Raw genomic sequence first — 26,263 nt, 5'->3', positions numbered from 1 at the left:
CACCTCTGTTTGTTTTACCCTTCTCAGTTTGAAAAGTCACAATCCTTCAGAAAACAGAAGTCAAAAACAAGTAGTCTTCTCTACTTAGTATATCACCTATTCATACCATATCATTTGAGCAGGTGGAAAATTTGCCACACCTGAGGTACATTCCCAGCATCCTTTTAAGTTAGGTCCTCATTTTATGTAAGGAGGCTTGGGAGATAAATTTGGCTGAGACCCACACAGGGTTTTTCAGAGCTTGTGCTTTTGGTAAAGGGCTGTAGGTGTGAGTCTCTGGCTCTCTTTGCTCTGCTCATTTGACTGAAAGAACCTTTTTTCTTTTCCCTCTCTTTTGATTTATTATTAAAAATCCTACATATTTTTAAATACTAGTATTTATTCATTTTTACTCCAACAAATTATTGGCAACCATGAAGGGATACCAGAACTAAAGGAACCAGATTTCTTCTCCTGCTGTGGTTTTCCCTCTCCCCTCTCTCTTCCCTTTTCCTTCTCCCTCCAGGAAACCCTTCAAAGCCTTCTCAGGCTCACTGCCTACAACAGCCCACCAGGAGAGCTGGGTAGCTGGGTCTCACAGAAGCTGTTCCTGCTAACTCCTGCTGTTACTGCTGCTTACTATTCCTGCTACTAGTAAACTTTAAATTCCCTGCCCCAAACCCCAGCCCAGCAGAGGGGAATCCATTTTCACTTTTCTGGGGGGTACTGGTCCTTTCTCCTAATTAAGTCCTATTCCAAAAAACACTTCACCCAGTTTCCTATACCTCCTGTTAACAAAATAATAATAATAATAATTTTTAAAAGGCTTTTTCCCCTCCAACTAAAAGGAGTCCTCACCCCTAAAGCCAGCCCATAATCCTTGACTTAAAACTCATCACCCCTGCCACTAAAGGCTAGTATTGAGCACTCAGTATATTTTTCCCTTTTCTGCCACACTGCAGTGCTACCTTTCTGCCACCTGATGACAGCACTAATAACAAATATATATATACAAATATATATGTACACATATGTATACATATATATATACACCCATACATAGCAAATAAAAAACATCTAATAAAAAGCCACGCTATATCATTGCAGAGAATAAAAGTCACACAACATGACCTCTTCTCTACAAGAAAGCTATTTGGCTTCTGTCAAATTGGAAACCCTTAAGGTTCCCAAATGGCTCCTTTTCCTAATGCTGCTAAGAAATCTTCTTTTCCTACTTATTAATATTAAAATGCAAAAGGCTTCAAATCAGAAATTGCAAGCAAACATACAAGCAGTAGAACAAATTCAACTTGAAAATTTCAAACACTCTTTACACAATCCAATAGAAAAGGAGGATCCCATTCAAATGTCTGAATTCAAATTTTTATGAGCCTGTTCCCAAACTACTCAGAGAGGAAAATCCTACTTCTCCTGAAATAAAGACGGACCTTTCTCATATGTCTTGGATGGAAAACCTACTCTCTCATATTGGGCAACTCCTGGCTAAACCTCCCTCCCTTGCTCCTTCTCCTGATGCCCCATCCTGCCCTGTCCCTTCTCCCACCCCCACAACCAATCCCAGCCCCAAGAAACCATACAGGTTCCTATTTGTACTACCCCAGTATAAGATACTTCCTAGAAAACCACAACCACTGACTGATTCCAATGAATTTCTTTTCCCCTCAAGGGAAGGGCCCACATTAGCACCAAGTGGGGATGTCTTAACATTAAGACAACATAGACCTTTCAGGATATTAAAGAATTTAAATGAGATGTTCCCAGTCACAAAGATGAACCTATCCTTGTAACAGGAAAGACGGCCGATATATTCTTTCATTTTGATCCTTCTTATAAGGATGTTGAACAATTGCTCCATGCCTTTTTGACAGAACATAAGAGGGATAAGATCATCTCTCATGTTAATAGGGCCTGAGGGCTCAGTGCACCACACTGGCCACCTGTAGATCCTCACTGGGACTATAATGATCACGATGAACATATGCAACTACAACATGCTAGAGACGCCATTCTAAAAGCAATGAGAGAATGATCAAAAAGACCTGATGGTTGGCCTGTTGAATGCCTTAAACAACCTGATGATGAGACACCCTCCCAATTTATGGATAAGCTCACTGAACTGGAAGGTAGGTACCTAGGCCTTGATATTTCTACAGAAAGAGACATTAGACATATAAAACAACATTTTGTAAATAACTGTTCCACAGTTGTCCAAGATTACTTTAAAAACACATTGCCCAAAGTGGCCTGAAATGGACACTGATGAGTTGAGTTGAACTGCTGCTTATGTCTTTAAAGGCAATACAGAAAAACAATCAAAACCTAATGATCTAGTAGAAAAGATCCAAAAAGAATTAAAATCTTTAACTGAAAGAATTGATAAAATAAGAAAAAGGGCATGATACTCAACCAATGGTACTTGCTCCTCTCCAAAAACCTATTTATTGATGCCTTACCTGCCACTTCTGCAGAAAGAAGGGCCATATAATGATGAATTGTAGAAATTTCTTCCAAGTAGTTAGAAACAATATTCAATGGAATAATAGATACAAATTATAGTTATAATAATGAATTTAGAAATCAGCATTTTAGAACTATTTTTTCTAGAAATTTAAATCAAATAACTGATAATTCAGACCAAATGACCCCTCAACAGTATATTTAAAGTGGAGCTCATCCCCAAACTAATCAGGATCCCAATGCCCTCAGGGGGAATCCCAAGGAACTACCCAAAGATTACGATGGTGTATGAGGGTGAGGAGGAGTTGGGACATAGGAATCAAAAGATATAACCTTTGATTTTCCAAACCCTGATGTACCCGTTATCCCTATTCGCTGCCTCTCCCATAGTGATGAATCCCATGTGACTTTAAAGAGTAGTAACACTTATTAGGACTGTCTTCTGGAAAGAGAAGACTGAAGGTCTGTATTGAGGAGCACACCTGATTCAGATTGCAATTCCATCAGCTCAATAAATGTAGTGGGGATATCAGGTACACCCCTAAAGGTTCCAAAGCTTTCCCCTAGGATGGTGTCTGTGGGACCCTTGTCAGTTGAGCATTCTTTCCTCTTGATGCCTGGCTCTTCTATAAATCTTCTGGAGAGAGATTTACTATGTAAACTGTGAGCCACAATAAATTGCTCTCCTAATGGTTCTATCTCATTAGAGTTGCCAGAGGAAACCTTAACTTAGCTCCCAGTCCTTCTTTCAGATACTCAGGACATATAAGAACCTCTTAATTTTCAAATCCCAAATGATATACCCAAGTCTCTCTGGGCCACATCATCTTCTGATATGGACCTACTTAAATCAGCAGTCCCTCTCAAAATTAAAACAAAATCTAGCTCACCTCCTTCAATTCTTCAATACCCTCTCTCAAAGGAGGCAATTAAGGGCATTACAACCGCAATAAATTTACTAATTGACCAAGGCAACATAGTTCCCTGTACATCTGAATACAATACTCCCACCTGCCCTGTTAAGAAACCAAAATTGGGGCCCAATGGCAAGCATCTCTCTCTCTATTTCTTCATTCCGTAGTTTCCAATATAAACACTATTATTTCTTCTATTCCTAGCACAGCTATATATTTTACTGTAGTAGACTGGTACTCCACCTTTTTTTCTATCCCCATACATGAAAATTCCAGACATATCTTTGCTTTCACATGGAAGAGTTCCATTAGACCTGGACCCATTTACCCCAAGGTTTTGTGGACAGCCCTACAGTGTTTACACAATTCTTAACTGCTGGTATTGATGCCATTAAATTTAAACACAGAAATGAAAAACATTAAATTTAATATAATATATGGACAATTTATTCTTGGCATCACCTAATGCTGAAGCATGCCAAGAGGGTAGCAAACACCTTCTTTTGTAGCTACATAAGAGAGGTCACAAGGTCTCCAAAGAAAAAGTTCAGTGCTATCTCCCCAAATTACAATATTTAGGAATTATTTTAACTACTGGGTCTCATATTACCTCATCTAAACATACTGAAAGTATCCAAAATTTAAGTGCTCTTACCACTAAGAATCAATTGAGGGCCATTCTTGGAGGAATGAGATTTTGTCAGAAGTGGATCCCTTCATGGAGAAATCACTAAGCCCCTCATATCACTCACAAAAAATTCGGTCCCTGAACAACTTAAATTGGAAAAGGAATATCTGACAGATCTTTCAAATCTAAAACAGGCTAACCTGTCTTCCCCTTCTCTAGGCATCCCAGATTACTACAAGCCATTTACCTTATAAGTCCATGAACAAGAGGAGTAGCTTCAGGTGTTCTAATTCTACATTTAGGACCTGCTCAATGCCCGGTAGCCTATTATTCTGCCCAGTTGGGTCTAGCTGCTTCAAAAGCACTACCATGCCTTAGGGGAGTAGCTGCCACAGCTTTATTAGTTACCAAATCTCCCGATCCAGTGTTAGGATGCCTTCTGACCATGATGTGCCCACACAAGGTCAAGGTATTATTATTAAGATATAGGACACAGGCATTTACCAACCAAAGAATCATGAGATACAAAATAACCACATTAAATAACAAACAAACCACCTTAAAATGCTGTGGAGTTCTTAATCCTGCAACCTTGCTCCCTGGTTTGCAAACTTCCGGAGAACCTTTACACAACTGTACATCTTTAGTGTCTATTGCTGATAAACCTCGTAATGATTTACTTGATAGCCCTTTGGATAATTCAGATTTAATTTTATTTACAGATGGTTCTTTGTTTATGAAGGATGGCGTGAGCTATATAAGAGCTGTGGTAGTTACCGAATTTGCCACTCTCTGGTCAGCTTCCTTACCCTCATATATAAGTATACAAGATGCAGAACTCACAGCTTTAAAACACGCATGAATCATTGCAAAGCATAAGAGAGTCACAATTTACACAGACTCCCGTTACGCATTCGGCATATGTAATGCTATTGGCATTCTATGACTTCAGAGGGGATTCTTAACATCAGCTAGAAAATGTATTGCCAATGCATCCCTTCTTACTGACCTTGTTTCTGCCCTCCAACACCCCAAAGCCATAGCTGTGGTTCACTGCTCTGCCCACACGCATTGTACTGACCTCATCTCCAGGGTAAATGAACGAGCAGGCACCTCAGCAAAGCTAGCGGCTTTGGAAGGGCCTGATTAATTTTTACCCTAACAATTACTAATAATTTGGATCTATCCCTTTCCTACAATGACAAGGAAGTGGAAAAATGGTAGAAAAAATTTAAAGCCAAACAAATTAATGGAATATGGGTATCATCAGAAGGCAAACTTATGCTCCCTAAAATTTCTATAATCAAATTTGTCACTCCATCCATAAACATGGTCATTTCAGCACCCAAGGCATTGCAGACTGTTAAAAAATATATAAATAGCACCTGGAATAACTACAATTGCCTCCAAAGTATGTACAGTTTGTCCTACCTGCCAGGCCTTTAATCAGCATGCTTTTCATGGAAAAGTCTTTGGTGGACGTCCTCTAGCTTACACACCATTTGAATACTTACAAATTGATTTTATCTCTATGCCAAAATCTGAACAGTATAAATTTTGTTTGGTCATGGTCGATCAGTTGACCAGGTGGCCTAAAGCATTTCCTACTGCTTGGGCCACATCTATTTTGGTTACCAAAAATTTTTTGAAAGAAATTACTCCTCATTTTAACCTACCAGCAGGATTTATTCAGATAGAGGAACTCATTTTACAGATCCGATCTTATCACAAATTAATTCATGTTTGGGAATAACTCCTAAATTTCATACACCATACCATCCCCAAAGCTCCAGTCAAGTTGAAAGAATGAATAAAGAACTTAAAACTATGATTGGAAAATTGTGCACACTCATTTAAAAAGGCCTGAAATTCTACCAATGGCCTTATTTTTATCTCAGAAGCAGACCCAGTGGTGGTTTATACATCTCACCACTTGAGATGCTATTTGGACATCCACCTATTCAGGTGCAACCATTTACCCCTGCCTATATCTCACTATTAAGAGAGGATACAACTATTGCTACATATATCAGACAATTACAAAAGAAATTGGGAGAACTTAAATAATTGAAAATCTATTACCCTAAAAAAGAACTACATTTCCCAGGAGCCCACAGACTTCTTATCATTATGTACTTCCTGGAGACAGGAGATATTAGGCAAGGATGGGGAGAGTCCCACCCACTCTTTGGCTGGCAACCAGCATGGTAATGGTAGTGAGTGGAGATTTTGAAATGGCTTATCAGCCATGGGCACATGGTCTTTATTTTGTATTCTTTTTATTCTTTGTTTTCTGATGATCATTAATAAATCCCTAAAACATAACATTTTCACATTGGAGATTTAATTTTAACCTTTACATTGATGGTAACCAGAACCTAGAGGAAAAACTCAATTTTTAAAGATAGCCTAGATAAATTTCTTAAGCCATGTTTCTCCTGCCAAAGTTTTCCACCAACCCAATCCACCCACCCACCCACTCACTCTCACAAACTTCAAGGGAACTCCAAACTCTCTTTAGAGCTGTTGTCTTTTTCTTTCCCTACTTTTTGCCTGGCCACTTTCTGAGCTATTTTTAGCCGGGGGACTCTACTTGTTCCTCAGTTCCTCACTGCTGCCTCTGGCAATCCTCCTGATCTCCAGCCCCACTCCTACTCCTGGCTCCTTTTCAGTCTCTGCCCTGACCACTGTTCCTGATCCTGCTGGGCTGCTAATTGCTGCCCCCAAGAAGTTAGGAGTTCTTGGAGCCGCTCTCCAAACAACTGGTAAAAATTAGGGTGCATTTTTCTTAAACAATTGCCTCATAACTCCCTCTCCATGTGGCTGGGGAAACTAGCACTTTACCTCAGGAGGAAGGGAAGAAGAAAGTTACTCTTCTAAACAGGAAGTAAATTACAAGCAGGGCATACTCTATGAAAGAGCACTACCTTGCCTATTTCAAACAGCTTCTATCATTCATGAATACACTGATTCTTTCACTTTTATTGCCTGAGATTTTCTGGGGAGAAATTCATCTCCCTACAACCCTTGGCCATTTTGGGCCTGCCCAGTCTCTAGGATTCATCCAATTTGGGAATCCTCCTCACCATGTTCAGCAAGGAATTCTCCCTCACTATGGGAGAGCCCAAAAATCTGACAATAGGCATCAAAACTGATAGAGAAGGAACTGGAGACTGGAGGTGAAAATGTTAAGCCTCTTCAGACTATTTTACGAAAGTCTATGTATTTTATTGTATTTTGCTGATTGTCTGCTTTAAGATTTAATTTCATTGTTTTAAGTTCATATATTAATCTGATCAATACTATTCTGTTGCACTGAATCAGTTTAATCTACTGTGTTTTAACTATTAGATATATTGTTACTTATCCCATAGGGGATATAATAACTATATTATATATATATATATGATATAATAACTACTGAACAAAATATTGTAAAATATTATAAAAGTCCATAACCAGCTTTTTCTTCCACTTTGGCTTTGTTAAAATGTCACACAGGTAATGATGGACTCTGTCAATCTGGTTAACAACCTTTAGAGAATTTAATGAGATAAATATCTCAAACTGAATTTAAGGGGTCTTTAGACATGATTTTTTTTTTAATTTCAATAACTCTGACTGATCATTTTGCCTGCCTCTGAATTATTTGTAACAAGAGGCAAATAGTCCATTTTAGTAGCTGAAGTGAAGTACAATTATAGTTCCCACCTCCCGCATTTGTAAAAATGTGAATGAATGGGACATGAGTCTTATATCAAAGGAGCTGGGAAGTTAATCCCAGGGCATGGTACCCCTGGATGGCTCTGATGAGGGAGCATCTCTCATTTGTAACTCTTCAGCTACTATACCCTTTCACCAGAATGCTCTAAATTCCTGGTGACATTTTTAGACCCAACAGTAACAGTACAGAGGTTTTTTCTAGACTTCTCTGCCACATTTTTATAATGATGGTAGTAATAGATTTTTTTTTTTAATATCACCATCAAGGTTGAAATATTGCTAAACCTGAAAAACTTTTGACAAGTATCCATTAGCTTCTAATGTCATACAGCAGATTCATGTAAAATATGATAGCGGGTTTGTTTGCTATTGTAATTAACTGGACTATTGTGAATTTGGGAGATTTTGATATTTTTTGCACGTGCATTACCTGTTGTATTACTGTGCTTTATTAAAAAACTGTAACTTTATGAAAATCATTTGCTTGCACTAACAGTGGATCATGGCCAAATTTGAAGAGAAAATGGATCTCATTTTTTGGTGAGAAACCTTTGTATTCTACCTTTCCTTAGCTGACACAGTATGTCAATGATGTCAATGTAAGCAATGAATGTCAATGTAAGCTACATATTTTTTATTTTTAAAAACTTTATTGTTTTTGCTTGCATGTGCAAGATGTTATTTCAGTTTTGTTTTTTCTCTCCTTTTTGTGTTTGAAGCACATGTCAATAGTATTAAGATTTTCTTTAACTTTTTTGATTTTGCAATAAGTTTAAAATACATTTGCCCTAATGTCAATGCATACCCAAAGCTTTAGACTATAAAAATGATGCCATTGATTGTTTAAAAAAAATTATTGCTTAATGATTCTGTCTGATTCCAGGAGAAAGGAAAACAAAGAGAGTCATTGCACAGTGCCAAAGAAGCACAAAGTCACTTGCATAGTGCCAATGGAGCACAAGGTACAAAAAAGACCAAACCAATCCAGGTAGGATTGATGAACTTCTAAGCCAATCCAAAAGAACTTGAACCTAGTGTGAGACTCGAGGTTGCGACGCTTGACATTTTAAGATGTAGGACACCTCATACCACACTCTTTATGAAACACTCAGACAAGTACCAAAGTTTGGCTATCATCCTGGCTCCCCCTATCTCTGATAGTGAAGGAAAAATCAGACCAGGGAATGAAACTTCCCTATCACACAAAAACCTAGTCCTTTTTCCTCTCTTATAGGATGACAATTTTCTGTAGACTTGGCTGAAAATGGGTGAGTGAAATATTACTGCATTTTGTCCTACAGACTAGTGGGACAGAAATCACTTTAATTGGGCCCTGTTTTAAGGACCTGTTATAGGTTTATTTTCCTTTACTTAAAATGTTTACACATAAAACTTTGATAGTCTGTATTTCATCCAAAAGTTATCTTTTCTCTTTTATTTGGATTTTTTAAATGTTTTTTCTTTCTCTTGCCAATTGATTCATATACCTCATAATTCAGCCATGTATCCCTAAGTGATCCCTGTGTTTTTCAACACTCTCTTCGGGGAGAATGTATTTTTATTCTAAAATGCAAAGTTTAAATTCTTTTTGAGAGTAATTTTAGGATAAGAAACATGATACCTCTCCAAATCCAGAAAGTGAAGTGTTTGAAGAAGGCATAATGAAGATGCCTCCACAGATCAGACCACACACTGCACCAGAAGATCCAGAGTGAACTTTTGGATGAGGTAATTTGAACCGTGTAGGGTTGAATGAATTTGTTTTGTATGTATACTCTTATGCCAAAGGGTATTGCCCCCAACTGACTTTTTTGTCAATGCACCTAGCAATCATTGGTTTTGTTCTCTTTCCTTTTATCCCTAAATTACTATAATTTAAAAGTTGGTTATGGGGGGCAGCTAGGCTCAGGGGATTGAGAGCCAGGCCTAGAGACAGGAGGTCCTAGGTTCAAATCTGTCCTCAGACACTTCCCAGCTGTGTGACCCTGGGCAAGTCATTCAATACCATTACCTAACTCTTACTGCTCTTCTGCCTTGGAACCCAGAAAGTAAGGGTTAAAAAAAAAAAAGTTGGTTATGTTTACAAGATCCATTGGAGAGACTAGTCTTCGATGGATCTCAAGAGGGAATGTATAATTGAAAATCTGTTACCCTAAAAAAAAAAAACTACATTTCCCAGGAGCCCACTGACTTCCTGTCATGTACTTCCTGTAGACGGGATATTGGGTAAGAAAGGGGAGGGTCCTGCCCACTCTTTGGCTGGCATCCAGCATGGTAACGGTGGTGAGTGGGGATTTTGAAATGCCTAATCAGCCATGGGCACATCTTTACTTTGTATTTTCTTTATTCCTTGATTTCTAATGATCATTAACAAATCCCTTAATATATGATATTTTATTATTTGAGATTTAATTTTAATTTTTGCAAACTTCATGTCTCTGGAGCTGCTGTTCAGGCAGGCCCCATAGATTTCTTGCTTCATGATTTAAACCCCGGTGATAGCGTCTACATAAAGAATTTCAAAAGTACTGGGTCAACTAAACCTGCCTATGATAGACCTTTCCAAGTCCTATTGACTATACCAACAGCGATTAAAATTGGGGAGAGGGACTCAAGGATTCATTGTAGTCATTTAAAATGAGTACCTTCTGTTTATAATGAATAATTGATTGTACTGATTTTATTTGACTATTGATAGTGATGATTTTCCTATTGTTGGATCTGTATTATTTTGTTGCACTGTATTTGATCCTTCTATTTGAACAAATTGCCCTTATATAACAATACATATTACCTAAAAAATAAAAAGCAACAACTATATTAGTGACTTATATTGACCTGATGTGCCTTTTACAACATTTTGTGCCTTATATAAATCTTTTTTCTCTTAAATGTATTATTGCTGCTATACCTCCATTACATTATCTACCTCATTTGCACTCACACTGCAGATCATGGCAAGTTAAAGAGGAAATGAATCTTATTTTTCAGCAAGTAGCCTCTATATTTTACCACTGCGATTGTAAAATATATAGAATTTTGATATTTTTAATTGTTTTTCTTCCTGCATGTGAGATACAGATTTTGAGGGGTTTTTTTTTCATTTTTTAATATTTAAGGCACGTCATCAATATTGAAAAGATTTTTTTAACCTCTTTACTTTTTGCAATAGAATAAGCTAATATGTCCATTTGCCTGGCATATAGATGCATACCCAAAAAGCTTTGGACTTTCAACCTACCACAAACTTATATCAAAAGACTTTTGCTCAATGAATATGTCGAAATCAAGGAAAAAAAAACGGACCACAAAGGAGCAATGGGAAGCTCCACACAAGCACAAAAGGTAAAAACCAATCATACAGTGACTTATGACATTCTGCGCAAAGAGTTCAAAAGGATTTGATCATGTGTGAAACTCGAGGTTGCAGCTGTATAACATGTTAAATATAGGACTTCCTTGTGCCACACTCTATTAATTATATAACATTGATTGTTCTTGCTCCATTATCCTTAAAAGCGAATGAAAGAGTCAAAGCAAGGAATGCTTTTTCCCATTTGTTTCGAGACCTAGTCTTTCTTTTCTATTTTCTTTCATGATGTGACAACTTACTGTAGTCCAGACTCAATTGAGTTACTGAGTGATTGTTATTGCAGGCTTATAGGACATGGATCGTTGTAAGAACCTCTTGTGATTTGGGAATTCCCCTCCCCCTTTTTTGTATAAGTTTTTCACATTTTTGATAATCTATATTTCACTTAGAGGTTTATTTTTTAATTTCTTTGGATACTTTGATGTTTCTGATAATTGATTCATATACCTTATGACTTGACCATATATCCCTGTGTGATTCCTATATGTATCTCTGTAGCCTCCAGGGAGAGGGGGGAGAGAAATGTGTTGATATCCTCCTTAGGGGGGAATGTGTTTTTATTTCATAATGAAAAGTTTTAAGTTCCTTTTGAGGAAAAAAAAATTTTTAAGGGTAAGAAATTTATTGCCTCCTGAAATCCAGAGACTGAATTCCTAGTGGAAGATTCCATGGAGATGCCCACGGAGACCTCATGCTGCTCCAGGAGTTCCTGAGCAAAACTGGGGGGTTGAAAACATTTGTTTATATGTACTTTGTTCTACCAAAGGGGATTGCCCCCAATTGGTTTTGTTCTTGATTCCCTTTTGTTTACTTATCCCCAAGTTGTATTTTCCCTATGTAAAATTGTATGTACCTTAGAGTTAATTATGTTTAAAATGATCCATTTGGTAGACTGGTCTCCCAAAGGATCACAGGGGGTCATGCAGGTGGAAATTTTGGCACACCTGAGCTACATTCCCAGCATCCTTTTGTTATATCCTCATTTAAGGATGCTTGGGAGATAAATTTGGCTGAGACCCACACATGAGAGGCTCTTTTTTCAGAGCTTGTGCTTTTGGTAAAGTGCTGTAGGTGTGGTCTGTCTCTCTTTGCTCTGCTCACTTGACTGAAAGAACCTTTTTTCTTTTCCCTCTCTTTTGATTTCTTAAAAATTCTATATATTTTTAAATACTAGGAATATTTATCCATTTTTACTCCTACACATCTAACCCAACAGTGGGACTACATACACCATTGTTCTTTTTGCTCTGAACATAGCAAAATCAAGGCAACATGACAGAGGTACCAAATTCATTTCCTATGAATTATGTAAATAATGTATGTAATAATATAAATTATGTCAATAATAAACGACCTAGAAAACAGGTCACAGAGATAATTTAACAATTATGGGATTCAAAGAAAAATTTGTGGGGAAAGAAACACAAAAGAAAAACAACTGCTTGATCACATGGTTCAATGGGGGTATAATTAGGGATGCAGACTCAACGATCACTTTAGTGCAAATATTAATAATATGAAAATGGGTCTTGATCAGTGACCCAGTGGAATTTCTTTTTGACTATTGGAGGGGAGTGGGAGGAGAGGAGGGAAAGAACATGAATCATATAACCATGGAAAAATATTCTAAATTAATTCATTAAAATAAACTTAATTTTTAAAAAAAGAATCACGGGACTCCTTAAAAACCATGAGTTAGAAAAAAGCTTCACACCATATTTCAAAAAAAATCACAAATGGAAACTATCCAGATCTATCTACTTAAAGCAGAAGCCAAAGCAAAGATAGCAAGAATCCACTGATCATTCATGAAAAGTTCTAGTAATGTCACTGCAAAAATATAGAGCTCCCCTCTCAAAGACGAAATACAGCAATAACTGAAAAAGAAGCAATCAAATGCAAAGGAACCACAGTCAGAATTAAATGAGATTTGGCAGCTTCTACTATAAACAATAAAACAGCTTGGAATACCAAAAAGCAAAAAGGATAGACTTTCAACCAAGAATATATTACTGTACGCAATGGAGTATCATCCAAAAGGGGAGGAAAATGGGTCTTTGAACTTTGAGGCATCTTGAACTTTGAACTGAACTTTGAGGCATTTCTAATGAAGAAATTATAACCCAGAAGGAACTTTCAGATGCAAATGCAAGGGATCAGAGAAAAGGGGAATAGACCTACCTGTCCAAAATATTTATATTTGTAGAAGCTCTTTTTATAATTTCAAAGAATTAGAAACTGAGGGGTTTCCATTACTTGGGGATTAGATGAACAAATTGTGGTATATGGTTGTAATGGAATACTATAGTGCCATAGGAAATAATGAATAAGACAAGTTCAGAAAAACCTGGAAAGACTCATATGAACTGATGCAAAGTGCAGTGAGTAGAACCGAAAGAACAATGCATACAGTAAATGAAACATTATAATGATCAACTATGAAGGATTAAACTATTATCAACAAAGCAAGTCTTCAAGATAACCACAAGGGACTCATGATGAAAATGCTCTACAGTCAAAGAAGGAACTGTTGGGGGTCTGAGTGCAAATCAAAGCCTGCCACTTCCACTTTATTTCCTTCATGAGATTTCTATTATACAAGTGATGGAAATATGAATTACAGGAAAGTAGAGACATAACCTATATCAGACTATTCACCACCTGGAGGGGGGGAAGGAAATGAGGAAGAAAACTTGAATTCTAAAATGTCAAAAAACAATTGTCAAAAATTGTTTCTAGGGGGCATCTGGGTGGCTCAGTGGATGGAGAGCCAGGCCTAGAGACGAGGGTGCTAGGTTCAAATCTGGCCTCAAGACACTTCCCAGCTGTGTGACCCTGGGCAAGTCACTTGACCCCCATTGCCTAGCCCTTAGCACTCTTCTCCTTGGAGTCAATACACAGTATTGACTCCAAGACAGAAGGTAAGGGTTTAAAAAAAATTGTTTCTACATGTAAATGGGGGGGGGGGGGGAGGAAGCAAATACAAAGACTAAAAGGTACATATTTGAGCAACTAACATAGTATTCAAATTCTAAAAAGAAAAAAGTGATCCTTCAGAATCTGAACATTTTGTAAAGTTATCAAGGGAGTTAAAGAAAGTTGAAAATCGGAGAACATGAGAGTGGACTAATTGTTTAACTGGAAGGTTTGTGAAAGGACTGTATTAATAGAGAAAGGAAAAAGAGCTTGCTATTTCTGATCTCAAGAGGGCCTAAGAGGACGCAAACCCAAAGGAAGGGATAGGGGAAGAAGGCATCAGACAAACCTCACTCAGCTGAAAGGGACTGAGGAGGAGTGAACATACACACACACACACACACACACGTATGGAAACACATTAAACTCAACAGGGAAACAAAGGAGGAGGAGGAGGAGGAGGAGGAGGATGATAAGAGGAAAGGAAATATTTGGGCGGGAAGAGTCACAAACAAAATAAGCTACCTGGTTCTGAAAAGAAAAAAAAATCTCAAAGAGGTGCTCAACGGTTGGACAATAGCTGAATAAACTGTGGCAGAGGAATGTTAACGGCATTAAAAAAGTTTGTTTTGGTTTTAGTAGTTGTAGGTAGTATTTATTGTCTGATGCAGAGTGAAGAGCGGAACCAGAAGAACAATTATACAAGAACAACCACACTGTCAAGTAAAACAACTTGGAAAGACTTAAGAGATCAATACAATGCTTAGCTGTGTCTCTGGAGAAGCAGCGCCGAAACATGTTGCGCGCCTCCTGTCAGAGACGTTTCTGGCCCAAAGACAGCCCTCAGTGGAAGAGCCATGCTAACAGGAAAGCCAGGAGTTGGAAAGTCAGCCAAGGCTTTAAAGGAGGAGGAAAGCCGCTCGAGAGTGGGGCATCTCCAGCGCAGAGAGTAGAAAAATCATCTCGCCACAGGGAGTGGTCAACAACAGAATTAAAAAGCTTTAGAGAAGTCAGGAAAAGGCCAGGGGATTGGGGGATTAAAGGGTCACTAGTAGCGTCAAAGCAGCAGCTCCCCAGAAGAGTGACAAACAGTACAACGCCCTTCTTTTAAGGAAAACTGTCCACATGCAGAGGCCTGCCCTGATCAAAGTCGAGCGTCTATTTCTTAGAATACCTTTAAACTAGGGGTGACACGTGCATTTCAAATCCTGCCGTGCTGTTGACACTGAGGGTTCTCTTTCAGCTTGGAAGACACTTGCAGAGTGCTTCCAAAGGCTGCCCTTGACTCTGCCTATCACGGATGGCGTGTTTACGGAGGGATGACAGAGTCAAGCTCCAAGAAGATCCTGAAGGGCTGGAATGTGAGACCACATTGAATCAAGGCTAAAAGTTCTAAGGGATTGCAAAAATAAGCTTGCAAAGTATAAGGTGGAAAGGAAGCGGGGGTAGGAGGTGGCTGTGGAGGCACTGAGAGTCCAAGACAACAGAGGCGACTGTACTCCTTTCTGTCGGAGCCATTTCAGAAGGAATGAGTCTCAGCTACTCCAAGTGCCACGTTCCAGGGTGGAGGTGGGGAAGGTGGAAGATGTGTCTAGAAAGGCCAGAGATCATGCCAGCAGGGCAAGCTCAGCCAGAGAAATGGTGAGGTCAGGGGGTTCATTCAGCGCATGTTGGCCCCAAGGGCCCTTCCAATTCAGACTCCAAGGCCTCTCTTCTCTGAAGATGGCCTTTGGGCCAAATTAATGATAGGAAGCTGTGTGGACAGAAATCTTGTACAGAGCATGCTGGAGGGAGAATTGAATAGGAGGGACCAGAAAGAGACTGAATCTGGAAAACTTGACGTGCCTCTCAGTGACTTGAAGCCTCTTTTCAAAATAAACACTTTTACTGTCCTATTACAGAGCCCCGAGAAGCGGCCTGCATGCAAGTCCTGTCTCTGAGATCATAATGGCAGCAAGCTCCCCCATCACATTCTAGGATGAGGAACTCCAGAGTGGGCACTGGGGGGCAGCTTTCCTCAGAAGGACTTATTGCTCCTCCGGTATTCTCTGGGGCTCTACGGAAGGGATTCCTGACTGACGGCTTCGACCTGAGTGGCATCTCCAAGACACTAGTATCGACAGGCTCACAGGTGTAAAGCTGGAAGGGACACGAAGTCCCCTAAGCTACCCTCACTCTCCCCATTTCACGTAGGGAGAAAGAATTTAAGCTAGCATGGCAGAGTGAGGCCTGCCTTCAGACTTACGAACCTCACATTCCTTCCACTGAAGAAAATCGCAGCTCATCCAGAGGGCAACAGAGAAATATGAAAGGGAGGAGGGAGAGAGCACACTACGGCCATCAGAAACCCCAAAATGAATGGAAAAAATGCTAGAAAAATAGTGTAGACAGAGGAGGTCGGCTCACATTTGTGTGGCCTCCCAAGAACAGAGAGGACCCGTTCTAATGCTAGGAGACCGAGATCAGATTCTCTAACACACAATCACACAAGGGAAAGACACCTAAAGGAACTGAGGCCTCTCGTCCCTTTTGTCCACTCGAGGCCAGAATCCCATCTCTCCCTGGCCTTGGACGGCCACAATCGCCCTTGCTTCCAGGTACTCCCCTCTCCAAGTCTCACGAGCTACCAAACTGATATAGCCAAAGCAGAAGGCCAACTATGCCATTCCCCTCTCCAAAAACTTCCAAGAGTACACAAAAAGCCAATGAGGAGAAGCAAGAAAACATTACATACAGTTACAAAATTCATCTTTAAAGAGTGACTTGTGAACGTCCACCTCCGGAGAAAGAACTGATAAGCAGAAACAGAAGACATAGCTATTTACACCCACTTCTGCTTTTTGTTTTTGGTTAAATGCTGCCTTTTCAAGTTTTAATGTAACAAATAAATAAAATTCTCCAAAAATAAACATAAATCAATCAACTTTGAGTGCTCTAGAGAAGAGGGAAAAAGATGACCTACTAGGTTCCAGGCATGGTGCTAGGCACTTTTTACAAGCTTGGCCCTTCTTTTCTTCCCAGACTAGTTTTCCATTACCATCCCCCTCCCCACTTTCTACTTTCTAGCCAAACGGGGCATTGTTCTCCCTACACAGGAATATTCTAGCTTCTGCCTTCTGGCCCTCCTTATAACCTCAGCGCCATCCCACAGGCCTGGAATGCTCTCCCTCTTCCCCCGCTTCCACCTTCTTTCCTGGTCCAACTCAAGCACCACCTCCTCCTTCCTGATATCCCCAGAGTTAGCACTCTCTTCCAGCCAGGAAATTGGTCATCTGGGTCCACATCATTTTGTCTCGGTGGAAAACAGCAAAAGAGAGATGGTAGCCTGAGGAAAGAGTCGGTTCTCGTTCCAGAGAACAAAACTAAGGGACTGAGGCGAAGAGAAGAACCAAGACAGGCCGGGGCTCACGAGAAGGAGCTTTCCCAATTCTTAAGAGGGGACGGAGCAGCGTCCAAGGGTCTCTTGCGGGATGCCAGGTGTCAAACACTGCCTGGCTCATGTATTCCCCAAGTGGCCAAACGCAGGTACAGAGCAGACTAAAATAAGGGCTGTCCACATAGTCCAGGCATAGCGCACTTTTCTGTGAACGTTCAATGAAGTGGTGCAACAGAAATGGATTCCCAGATCACTGTGGAAAGTTACTCTTCAAAAGAAATGCCAAACTTCTTTTCATTGATGGCGTATTTCCCAGACTTCAGCTCTGGGTTATGATAAGCATAATATGGCAGAAGGAGCTTAGAATTCACCTAGTCCAAGAGTTACTTCAGTGACGAGTCACAATTGCTAGATTAAGTGATTCACTAGACTACGGCTATTACTGAGGTTTTCATGGACGTCTGAGTCTACCCAAAAAGAAAGCACGCGGTCCTGGAGATTAACCCCGCCTAGTCCCTGGGCTCCCGGGACCCACGAGGACTTCTGTGCGCACTGCCCCTCCTGCCCCTGAAAACGCCACAGGCCCCACGTGGGTCAAAGCCCATCAGCAAAGGAGATTCACAGATTACTTCTTCCTTGGACGCACTTTCAGATCCTCCCTGTGATGATGACCGAAGTATTTCCTAGCTGGCCAAAGAAACAGCTGACTGCGCTGCCATTGCCCATTCCCTACCCGGCTCCCAAAGTCCCTCCGGGCTTCAGTCCGCTTCCTTTTCAGATCCCTGTCCTGGGTCACACTCTCTGGCCACGGGCCCTCTTCCTTGAGCTCCCCCAGACTCCACGATCCTCCCGACGCTGGGATGCTTCTCCTAGGGAAGCCCGACAGACACCCCCAACCAGGCAGCATCTTCGCCCTCTTCCTCACTTAGTGGGCCCCCTGAGACTCCACAGGGCAGAGGAGACCCTGGGAGTGGCAGCACCTCCCAGACCACAGGTCCTGCTCTAGGCCTTCCAGTCATCAAGGTGCCAAAGGAGCGGGGAGGCACCCCTAGGATCTGACGGAGAAGAGCAAGGCTTCTTGGGCCCAGCGCGGGCAAGCCAGTGACTCCTCCTGCAGGTGCTACAGCCACAGTGCCCCCAGACCAGGGTTGGTGGCACGAACAAACATCCTGACTTCAGAGACCGTAGCGATGTTACAGGCAGGAGCATCCCCGACTGTGCCACTGTTCCCCAAGACCTGGGGGCTTTTCCATCTCCCCGGCAGCTAAGCCTTGCCCTCCCCAGAGGGTAAGCTCCCAGCCCATGAGACTCTTGTGTCTCGAGCCTTGACACAATGTCAGGCCCCTGATGCCTGTCTGCAGCTCCCGCGACCGCGGGGAAGGGTAAAGAAAGGAGCGCCTACGAATTGTTTGCTTTACAAACGGGAGCTCATCTGACCCTCATGACCACCCTGGGTCATCTGCGCTTTTTATCAGGCTCGTTTTAGGGAAGATGAAACCAAAGCAGGCAGGGTGGCCCGGCTGCCCTACCACATAGAGGCTCGACCGCAGCCAGGTCTGCCGGGCCACCTAGCAACCTCTAGCAGGCAAGAGCTCTGCCAACAGGTCTCTTCCCACTCTGGGCCATGTCACCCTCCGACCCTCCTACTAAGTAAAGTGCACTGGCTCCCCATCACCTGCAGGATCTAGAAGGCCTTCATAACTGGGGCCCCTTCCTCACACTTCCACATACTCTGTGGTTCCATGACGCTGCTCTCGCAGCCCTTCCTCTGAGCACACTCCATCTTTCTTTTTAAAGAGTACTAACGACATGGAATAGGCAAGCCCTTACAGCCTGAAATAAGACCCAAGACAGGCAAATATCTTTCAAAATAGAATCTTAGTGGGGGCAGCTAAATGCATTGAGAGCCAAGCCTGGAGGTTCTGGGTTCAAATGTGGCCTCTGACACTTTCTAGCGGCGTGACTGTGGACAAGTCACTGAATCCCTGCTGCCAAGCCCTGACCGCTTTTCTGCCTTGGAACCAGCACACAGGATGGATCCAAAGATGGAAGGGGAGCAGAGGCACTTGTTCTGTGGCTCTTGGCTCGAGAAGTTGCCTGTCACTGCTGTAACACCTAACTAATGACCAAAGCACACTGGGCGGGAAGATGCCTTGGAAGTAAACTGTGGGGCTCCAACTTCAAGGTAAGGAAGGGAGCCAAGACAGTCAGTCACCGTAATTCTGATGAGGCACTTCTAACAGCCGAAATTCTGGCGAGCCTTTTCCCAAGCAGCAATTTAAGAGAGCAGGATTAAATGTGAGTAGGGCCTGCACTGCTGTCTTCTGGCCACTCCATGCAAACTGTCCAGCTCGGGCCAGGACCTCACATAAGGCACTGTCCTTCCAGAGGTCCAAGTTCCCCTTGCTGCAGGGGAGACTCTGGGCCTGTTTCTGCATGGGGCTAAGTGGGGGTCATCACAAAGGTCCCTGACCCCGCTAGGCTACCTTTGCCAGGCCTCGGGAAAACTAGCTGAAGCCAGGCACACCAGGGATCTCGGCTGCTGTGTGGAAGCACAGAAATGATCCGCAGAAGGATCAGGACCAGAAGGGAGCCCCAGCTCTCTGGGCATGCCTGGAGGAGCATCGGAGCCTGGCAAGCAGCCTTCCCAGACTCCAAGTGTCTCTTCGAGAGCCCACCATTTCTAAGGGCCCGGCCTAGCGGCACCCCCTCGCCTCCCCTGCCAAGTCAGCTGTCCACTTACACCAGTCTCCGTGCAGTCACTTTGTGGTGAAAGCTGGGGAGGAGAAGGAAAGGCACGGAGGGCCCACTTGGGATCCCGGGGCACCATGGAGGGGCTCATTTCCCAGCTCCAGGCAAGCCCAAGGGAGCTGCGGGGACAGGGAGCAAAGCTGGGGCTCCCTCAAAGCCCCGACGGCCGGTTGGAGTCAGTTGGCTCAGCCTGAGTGTTACAGAGGCCGGTGGGGACCCAAGAGATGCGCCCAACAGGCGGAGTAAAACGTGGTGCCTCCCTGACACCCAGCAAGGGACCCCGGGGACAGCCTGGAGAAGGCTCAGCTTCAGAAGGAGTCCGGCACCTCTGCTGTAATCACTGGAATTCGTTTCGGCCTGCTCAGACCCTGCCTCCCTGCCTCCCTGCCTGTCTGTCTGTCTACAGTGAAAGCATTCAGAGAAGGGGCAAAGGAGGCGTCCCGCCCTCCCGCCCCCCCCAGCCGTGCACGTGGGAGGGGCCGCCTGGGCCCCTCCCCCCAGGATGCCGTGGAGGCGGGGAGCCCCGCGGAGGGAGGGGCGCCGTGCCTGAGGACCGCCCCCGTTGCCCGCCCAGTCCCTGCCCTCACCGCCGCCACTTGCCTGCTCCGAAGAGTGGCGGCTCCCCAGGTTACGGGAACCCCGACAGCGCCGCCGGCTAGGGCCCCGGTCTCGGCCGGCCCCCTCCCGCGAGAGCCAGGCCGTCTCGCGAGACCGCCTAATCCCGCAAAATCTCGCGAGGCTAGGCAAGAGCCAACATGGCGCTCCGAGCGCGACTCCTGCCCGGGGAGTGCTCGTCGCGAGAGAGGCGGCAGCTGAACTCCAGGGAGTCTCAGTCCGGGCCAAGGAAGCGAGGGGAAGGGCGCAGGGGGCAGCATGCGCACAATGCTCCCCCCCCTCCCCGAACCCGCTAAGAACTTCCAACACCCAAGTTTTACATCAAATCAGAAGGGTTCCTACGTGTCACGTGGCCACCAGCGGCACGTAGGGTCGTGACCCAACGTGCGCGCGCCCTGCGGCCCGCCCCCAAGCGAGGCGGCGGTGGCGAGCCCAGGCGCGCGCACCCCGCCCCACGTGGGGGCTTCGCCACACAGCCATCGCCCCCTCCCCTCCCGGGATGCAGCGCGCAGCCGAATCCAGGCTCCGCGGCCCCTCCCCCGTCCTGTTCCCTCCCCATCCCCCATCGCCCTCCCCCGCCCGCCACGTGCCCCCAGCGGCTCTGTTCCTTACCTCGGGCGCCACAGCGGAGCCGACGGGAGAGAGCGGCCGGCGGGCGGCCCGAGGCCCAGGCCCAGGCCGAGGCCAAGAGGGAGGCCGCCGCCCCCGCTCCCGCCGCCGCCGCCCCCGGAAGCTCGGCCGCGCTCCGCGGCCCCTGCGCCAGCCCGCCCGCCCGCCCGGCGGCGCTTCCAGGTGCGGCCCGCCTCCCGCTCCTGCCACTTCCCGCTGTCGCCCCCTCGCCTCCTTCCGGCCCCTCCCTCCGTTCTCCCTGCTCATCCCCCTCCCCCTTCCCTGCCCCCTCCCTCTGTTCCACAGGTTCGAATCCGGAGAATGATAAAGATCCTCGTAATTCAAATGGAAACATCTGCCTAGCTGGGGCCAGGCAGCGGGTCTTGGGAAGCGCCTGCTGTGTGCCGGCACCGGGCTGGCCGCTGGGGGTGCGCATGGATTAGGTACCTACTATGTGCGGGGGCCAAGAGTGAGGTTTCTTTGAGGAGTTCCCAATACCTTCCAAACTCCAGTTTTAGCCCCCACCCACCCATAGATTCAGCGCCGGGGCCCTGCTCTCCAGAAGCTTAGCCTCTACCGCTAGGGGGCGGCACCGTGCCCAGAAGACCTAGGCTCAAAGAGAGAGGGCTCCTCCCCATGCCACCCGCCTTGGCTGGTACCTCAGGCGGGGCAGCAGGCCTCAGGACCTGCAAGAGCTTGGGATTTGAGCTCTGGGGCCAGGAGGTCAGCAACAGCACTTCCCCCCTCAGGTAAGAGCTGGCCTGCCCTGGTCAGCCAAGGAGGGCCCCAGCCGGGGGGAGGAGCAAAGCTCCGAGCACTAACTCCCTGGCATGTGGACAGCATCCAATAAAATCCATGGGAAGACGAAGGGAGCCAATAAAAGGGCGGGTCTCAAAAGAGAGCTCCTTCCCAAAGCCTAGGCACACAGGGACACGCAGGTCCCCAGATGGAGCCAAGCTCCACCTCACGGCTTCCCCAGCAGGGACCTTCATGATAAATGCTATGGCCTGGGGACACTGGACCAGGTCGGGCGTCTCTCAGCAGTGGAGGCTGCCGTGAAGGGCCCGAAGAATCATCCTCTGCAGCCCCCCGAAGAGTGGAGCCCCGGGACAGAGAAGACAACGTTGTGAAGCATGAGGCTCCCCAACGCTCCAAAGCTTTGAGCCCCCCGGGGGCTGCTGGGAAATTCTTTGGGCCTGACCTCCTCTGCAGCTCCGAGGAGGGCCAACGCACTGGTGGGGTGCTTAGCGTGTACCCCACCGCCTTCAGGTCTGAGCAGTGGCCGGCGCCCCAGCAGCCTGCCATTTCCTAAATGCACTTTGCCTTGAATAGGGCAAAGAGAAGGTAAACTCCTTGTGGGCAGGAACTCTCCTCCGCCTCTTTGGGCCCTGCACACAGTGGATGCTTAATAATTGCTGCCTCTTGGCTGGGCTCTGGGTCACTGCTTACAGGAGAGCTCGGCCTTCAAGTCTGGAGCCCTTCAAGGTAAAGGAATCTTGAATCAAGGAGTGACTGAAAAAAGGGAAAGGGAAGGGCCAGTAGGGGGCGCAGTGGATAGAGAGGGGGTCTGAACACAGGAGGTCCTGGGTTCAAATGGAGCCTTGCACACTTCCTGGCTGGGTGACCCTGGGCAGTGGTGAGGATTGCTGAAAGAAAGGGGGGGGGGGGAAGATCCTAGAAACCAACGAAGGTCACACAGCAAAACAATTGATCCAGTGGGGAGCCTTGACAGGTGCCCAAAATGGCGAGCTGGTGAGGCAGGTCGGTGGTCCGGCAGCGCCAGAAGTGGGGCCCTAATAGCTGACTGCCCCAGAAGCCCACAACAGAAATAGCGAAGCCCAGAGCACACGCCAGAGGACTCAATGTGGTGCTCCTGAAGAGCATCATCAGGTGAGAGGGCCAGTCACTGGGCATATCTATCAGGTCCCTTACGTTTTTGCCCATTGAAGAGAACCTCGCAACAACCTGGACAGGTAGGGGCTATTATTGTCTCCATTTCACAGAGGAAGAAACTGAGGCAGGCAGAAGCCACTCAGTAAGTGAAGCTGCACTCGATTCTAGGGCCTGGACTCTGCCCAGTGCCCACCACCTCCCATCAATGGATAATAATACTACCTCAATGCAGAAGGAATTATGATGAGGAGAAATTGGGGGACACAGCCCTGGGTACAATTCTGTGCCCTGAATCCGAGTCAATAAAGTGGAACCACAACGATGGGGAATAGAAAGGAAAGGGCCCATTGGGACTCAGAATCAATCTCCTTCCTCCCTCTTGAGAGAGAATCGGGAGAGAGCAGGAATTCTACTTGAGTGTCCTTCCCATCCAAGATACAATGAAAGAGAGAGGAAGCCCCATTCTTGCACCACAAAAAAAGTCTTATCCATGAAAATTTCTCTTGTAGCAACTTGGGCACCCAGAGTTCTGGGCCTGGAGAGCAATACATCTCACAGTCAGAAGAAGCCTGGACTCAAGAAGCCCTGGGTTCAAATCCAGCCTCAGACACTTCCTGACTGGATGATCCCGGCCAAGTCACGTCCCACTGTTTGCTTCCTCATCTATAAAATGAGCAGGAGAAGGAAATGGCCTGCCCCAAAACCCCCAATGGGGTCACCAAGAGTCAGACACAATAGATGGACACAAAGTGGAAATGATGAGAGCACTTCCCTCTCTGATGTGTTGTGCTTGTACCTGTCTTTGCGCACCTAGCCCTAGATCTAAGAGGCACTTAATAAATGCCTGTTTCCTGACTGACTCAAAAGATGCAGAAAATGCTTTTCACAGAATTCCACACTCATTTCTGCTAAAAAATGAAAATGAACCAAAAAAGAAACATCCCCAGAAAACCCAACAAATGTTGAGCTTTCCCTTAGTATCTATGGCAAGCAACCCGGAGGCAGTATCGTATTTAATGAGAATAAACCAAGAGACCTTTCCAATAATATCAGGGGGAAAGCAAAGATGTCCACTATTTCCACAGAATTGAAGAAGTGCTATTAGCTGTCTGGGGTTTTGAGTATTTTCTTTTCTCTTCAACTACATGCACAAACAACGGTTTTCATTTTGAGTCACAAATTCCGTCCCCAACACAACACACAATCATATAGATTTGACCTGTGCAGATCTGTAAAATACTTCTTCCATACCGGCCATTTTGGGGAAGAGAACCAAACCCCCAAAATGAAGGGCAGGACAGCTCGTGTGCTTCAGGCTGCATTCAAACTCAAGCGGAGGCTCTTTTTCTGGAGGCAGTGGTGGGCTGGCTTTCTCTGAGTCCCTGGGGAAGCTCTCTGGTTTTATTGCTATAATAATCCAAGACAAAGAAATTGAGGGAAGAGAGAATTGTTTACATTCTGCAGCTAATATGATGGTGTACTTGAAGAAACTTGGAGTCAACTAAAAATGTAACTGAAACAATTCAGGCAAAATGTAGAAGATAAACTAAACCACAGACATTTCAGCATATCACAAAGGAAGCCCAACAGGAAGAAAGAGGAAAAGTCCAATTAAAATGACAGAATACAGAAAATGCTTGGGAATCTCCCTAACAAGTCACCCAAAGAGACCCTAGGGATACACTAAATAGAAGCATAGAGCTAAAGAAAGAAAAATCCTAATTCCTCATGAGGAGGTCTAGCTAACATGAGGAAAGGAACATGAATTTCTTCAGGTCCGCACACAAGCCACTGAAGGATTGCAATGTAGAACTAGGAAAAGGAACCAAATCTCAAAAGAAACAGTGGGGCAAAGTGGGAAAGGGGCCTCCTAGTGCCAGATCTCAAACTATTTTACAAAGTAGTAGGCATCAAAGGTGGAAAGGTCGAGAGGTCTATCAGTGCAACAGACTGGGGCCAAAACATAGGAACCTACAGGCAAGTGTGCAGTGAAGGCAAAGACCCCAACTCTTGGTGCAAGTACTCCCTATTTGACCAAAATTCCTGGGGAAACGAAAGCAATCCAGCAAAAATCCAGTTTAGGGTATGTCATCATGGAATCTAGAAGTCCCCAAACGTGTAGCTTAGAGGGATTTGGTGATCCCCAGTTTATTTAGTTTGGAGGCAGAAACCCCAGGTTTGACCTTGTCATGTGAAAGTTCCTCCCTGAGGGAAATTCCTACTTCACTGGTCTCAGGCTAACAATAGACTATCCTGTCCTTTGGGTGGGAATAGCTAATCCCATCAGAGGCTAAGTATCTCTTTTCTCCCAATGGTTTCTCCCCCTAGGCTAAAGTCCTTACCCAGGTGGCCTGGCCCTAGGCTGGGTCTTTTCCTTTTTGTGTCCCCAGCTAGGGGTGTATGGGGTGCTCAGGGAAGAGTAATATCTTTGGTATGGAGGGCTTGTCATGCCCTCCTAGGGCAGCTCTCCAGCCTCTGACCCTCACCTGACACCTAGCTCTCACTTGTGGCTCCTAGTAGCTGCTAGCATGCGGCAGTGGCCACACCCCAAGCAATGGCTTCGACAGGCCGGCTAAACCTTGTGAGGGTAGCCATCGGGTCGTCGACCCCTGGTGAACCAGGGCTTTGCTCACCCAGCATGTGAAGACTGCTTTGGTGGAACAGGTGGAAGAAACCAACAACAAGTTTCATCTGCTGAGATGGCGACGCAGCAAAGCACTGTGGAGTGCTCAGGGCGTGTTGGAGCACAAAGGACAACACGGCCATCCAATGCAGCTGAGGAAGTCTCCAAGTGTAACGACTTTTTGTGCCAATGGACCCAGGCTTCCAATGCCGAGAGAGTGGGACTGTCTCTGTGCATCGACTTTTCCACTTAAATCTTCATGCACAAGTGTCTTTGTGCACAAAAACACACAAAGACAATCGTCATCCTCGGTTACCGAGAGACTACTACCACCCCAGCTAGCTCAATTGGTAGGGCATGAGGCTCTTGATCTCAGGGTCCTGGG

The 26,263-nt window shown here is 44.8% G+C and overlaps 2 protein-coding genes across 8 annotated transcripts in view; one reads left to right on the top strand and one right to left on the bottom strand.

Moving 5' to 3' along the window:
* ZZZ3 (zinc finger ZZ-type containing 3) overlaps window positions 1-21,597 on the bottom strand; it is a 66,660-nt gene extending 45,063 nt beyond the window's left edge. For 6 of the 7 annotated variants that reach the window (XM_056814894.1, XM_056814899.1, XM_056814893.1 and 3 more), the window contains exon 1: window positions 21,366-21,501. The gene's annotated coding sequence lies outside the window, so the exon portion shown is untranslated. Of the gene's footprint in view, window positions 1-21,365 lie in introns of all 7 variants that reach the window. The other variant, XM_056814900.1, reaches the window with a different exon arrangement.
* LOC130457605 (translation initiation factor IF-2-like) lies at window positions 20,894-22,674 on the top strand. The gene is made up of 4 exons (XM_056820189.1): window positions 20,894-20,999; window positions 21,084-21,545; window positions 22,027-22,111; window positions 22,407-22,674. The coding sequence occupies exons 1-4, from the start codon at window positions 20,894-20,896 to the stop codon at window positions 22,672-22,674; spliced, it is 921 nt and encodes a 306-aa protein (XP_056676167.1).
* The last annotated feature ends 3,589 nt before the right edge of the window (window positions 22,675-26,263 follow it).

This window comes from Monodelphis domestica, chromosome 2 (genome assembly GCF_027887165.1).
Source record: "Monodelphis domestica isolate mMonDom1 chromosome 2, mMonDom1.pri, whole genome shotgun sequence".
Taxonomy (NCBI): Eukaryota; Metazoa; Chordata; class Mammalia; order Didelphimorphia; family Didelphidae; genus Monodelphis; species Monodelphis domestica.
Note: the sequence above shows the minus strand (reverse complement) of the source record. Positions and strands in the feature narration are given on the sequence as shown.